At 64.4% G+C, this 2,809-nt stretch overlaps 1 protein-coding gene across 1 annotated transcript in view; it reads right to left on the minus strand.

The window, feature by feature from the left end:
• The window catches only part of PDE1B (phosphodiesterase 1B), a gene marked incomplete at both ends in the record, with an annotated part of 4,321 nt that extends 1,945 nt beyond the window's left edge, over window positions 1-2,376 (minus strand). The window contains 5 exon segments of the mRNA XM_021381734.1: window positions 408-533; window positions 1,171-1,271; window positions 1,665-1,805; window positions 1,897-2,013; window positions 2,310-2,376. Coding sequence (XP_021237409.1) covers window positions 408-533; window positions 1,171-1,271; window positions 1,665-1,805; window positions 1,897-2,013; window positions 2,310-2,376 — 552 coding nt within the window.
• Between the last annotated feature and the right edge of the window lie 433 nt (window positions 2,377-2,809).

The raw sequence follows: 2,809 nt of genomic DNA on the forward strand, positions 1-2,809 counted from the left end.
GCACAATGAGGACGGTGGGGACAATGGGGATGGCAAGGACAATCGGGACAATGGGGAAGGCGGGGACAAAGGGGATGGCGAAAATGGGGACAGTAGGGACAGCAAAGACAATGGGGATGGTGAGGACAATTGGAACCATGGGGACAATGGGGGTGGAAGGCACAGTGGGGGCAATGGGGACAATGGGGATGGAAGGCACAGGGGGGACAGTGGGGACGGTCAGGACAATGGGGACAATGGGGATGGCAAGGACAATAGGGACAATGGGGAAGGTGGGGACAAAGGGGATGGCGAAAACGGGGACAGTAGGGACAGCAAAGACAATGGGGATGGTGAGGACAATTGGAACCATGGGGACAATGGGGGTGGGAGGCACAGTGGGGACAGTGGGGACAATGGGGACTGACGCGAACTCGTCCTTGGTGAGGTTGACGAAGATGTTCATCTCGTCGTCCTGCATCATGCGGAACACGGCGCTGATGTGGTGGTTCTCCAGCACCGAGCGGTCGTTGTAGAGGATGGCACAGTCCGACCTGGGGGGGGGGAGGCGTGGGGGGGACGGTGTGGGGCTGGCTGAGCCCCCCTTGGGGACGGAGGTGTCCCCATTGTGCCAGCGCGTCCGTGTCCCGGTCATACTGGTGGCCCCGTGGGTCCGGTACGTCCGTAACTGGGCTGTACTGGTGGCCTCGCGGTGCCAGCCCATCCATCCCGTGACCTTGGGGTGATGAGCAGCGCTTCCTTGCCCCATGGTGTCCCATGTGTCCCCACAGAGGGTCCCCTGTTCTGCCCTCTGTGCCTGTGCCATCTATCCCACGTCCCCATGCCATCCCATGTCCCCATGCCGTCCCTTGTCCCCATGCGGTGCCATGTCCCCGTGCCATCCCATGTCCCCTTTCCATGCCATGTCTCTGTGCCATGTAGTGCCACATCCCCGTGCCATGCCATGTCCCCGTGCCATGCCACATCCCCATGCTGTGCCACCTCCCCATTCCATGCCATGTCCCCATTCCATGCCATGTCCCCATTCCATGCCATGTCCCCATTCCATGCCATGTCCCCATGCCATGCCATGTCCCCATGCCATGCCATGTCCCCATTCCATGCCATGTCCCCATGCCATGCCATGTCCCCGTGCCGTGCCATGTCCCCGTGCTGCGCCCCGTCCCTCACTTGGTCTGGATGTGGAAGCTGTTGGTGGTGCCCGTGTGCTCGTAGTCGTGGATGGCGGCAGCGAAGATGATGGCCAGGACCTCGATCTCCGTCAGGTAGTGCTGGGGGACACGGGGTGAGGGCCGGGGGGGCACGCACCCCAAACAGGGATGGGGACGGGGACAGCCCGGTGCCACCCAGCAAGGTGACCCCCAGAAGGGCGCAGGGTCCCGGGTGTGCGTGCAGCCCCACACCCGCGTGCAACAACGTGCACACATGTGACAACCAAGCGGCGGTGACAGCACGAGGTGCCCCCCTGCTCCCTCAGGCTGGGGGGGAGGGGGTGACCCCGACCCCCCCCCACATCCTCACAGTGTTGCCGTGGTGACAATAGAGGCGCTAGGCGGCGCCGTCTCCATGGCAACAAGCATCCCTGGGCCAGCGGAGCCCAGGGAACCCCTATCCCCATGCTGTCCCCGTGCTGTCCCCACGCTGTCCCCACGCTGTCCCCATACCAGCATGCCGGTACGGAGCAGGAAGCAGTGGACGGTCTGGGTGACGTCGGCAGCGTGCGCCTGGTTGTGGTAGGGGTTCCGGTACTTCCCGTAGCCGGCCTCCAGCGCGTCCAGCAACGTGGTGAGGAACACGGCGGGGATCTGGGGGGACACACGCGCGTGTCACACTCGTGCAAAGGGAATGAGACCCACCCCCTCCCCCCCCGGGGATGGGGACGGGGGGCGGGAGGACCTTGAAGCGACTGTTGAGGTTGTGTCGGGTGAAGAGCTCGTAGACGATGGTCCGCAGGGAGTGCTCCTCCGTCACCCGGTTCAGAGCGAAGACGTCGAAGCACCACAGGTCGAGGCTCTGCGGGAGCACGGGGCATGGCCGGGGGGGCACCAGAGAGTGGGGGCACCCAGGGGGGCTCGGGGATGCCACCCGCAGCCCAGGGATGCCCAGTATGGAAGGTGATGCCCAGTGAACCCAGCAACACCCAGTAGTGCCCAGTGATGCCCAGTGAAGCCCATCGCGACGCCCAATGATGACTGGCAATGCCTAACGATGCCCAGCGATGCCAGTAAGATCCCGTGCCACCTCCCCCACCCATCCCCCAGGCTGAACCCCCCCCCTTTGGGTGGGGGGGTCCCTGGGGTCCCCGGTACCTTCAGGCAGTTGAGGACAGAGGTGGAGTAGCTGGGCCCCACGGCCGTGTACGTCCGGCGGAACATCCTGCAAGGGGCAGGGACAGGGCTGGGTGCTCGGGGACAGACACGGATGCTGGGGACCCACGTGGATGCCCAGAGAGCCCGCTGAGTTCTCAGGGATCCACACGGCTTCTCGTGAACCCACCTGGGTTCTGTGGGGCTGATCCGGAGCTTGGGGACCCACCTGGATACTGGGGACCCTCATGGGTGCTCAGGAACACAATGGAGTTCTTGGGGACCCATCTGGGCACTCAGGGACCCCACTGAGTTCGGGGGGACCCACATGGGCTCCTGGGGACAGATCTGATGCTGTGGGGCCCACCTGGCTTCTCGGGGTCACACTTGGATGCCCTGAGGACCACCTGAGTCCTTGAGGACCCACAGCGCTTCTTGGGGTCCCAGCTGAGTTCCTGGGGACCCATCTGGTTCACTGGGGACTCCTCCGCTTCTGGGGACCC

Source organism: Numida meleagris, unplaced genomic scaffold (assembly GCF_002078875.1).
Source record: "Numida meleagris isolate 19003 breed g44 Domestic line unplaced genomic scaffold, NumMel1.0 unplaced_Scaffold1018, whole genome shotgun sequence".
NCBI classification, from domain to species: domain Eukaryota; kingdom Metazoa; phylum Chordata; class Aves; order Galliformes; family Numididae; genus Numida; species Numida meleagris.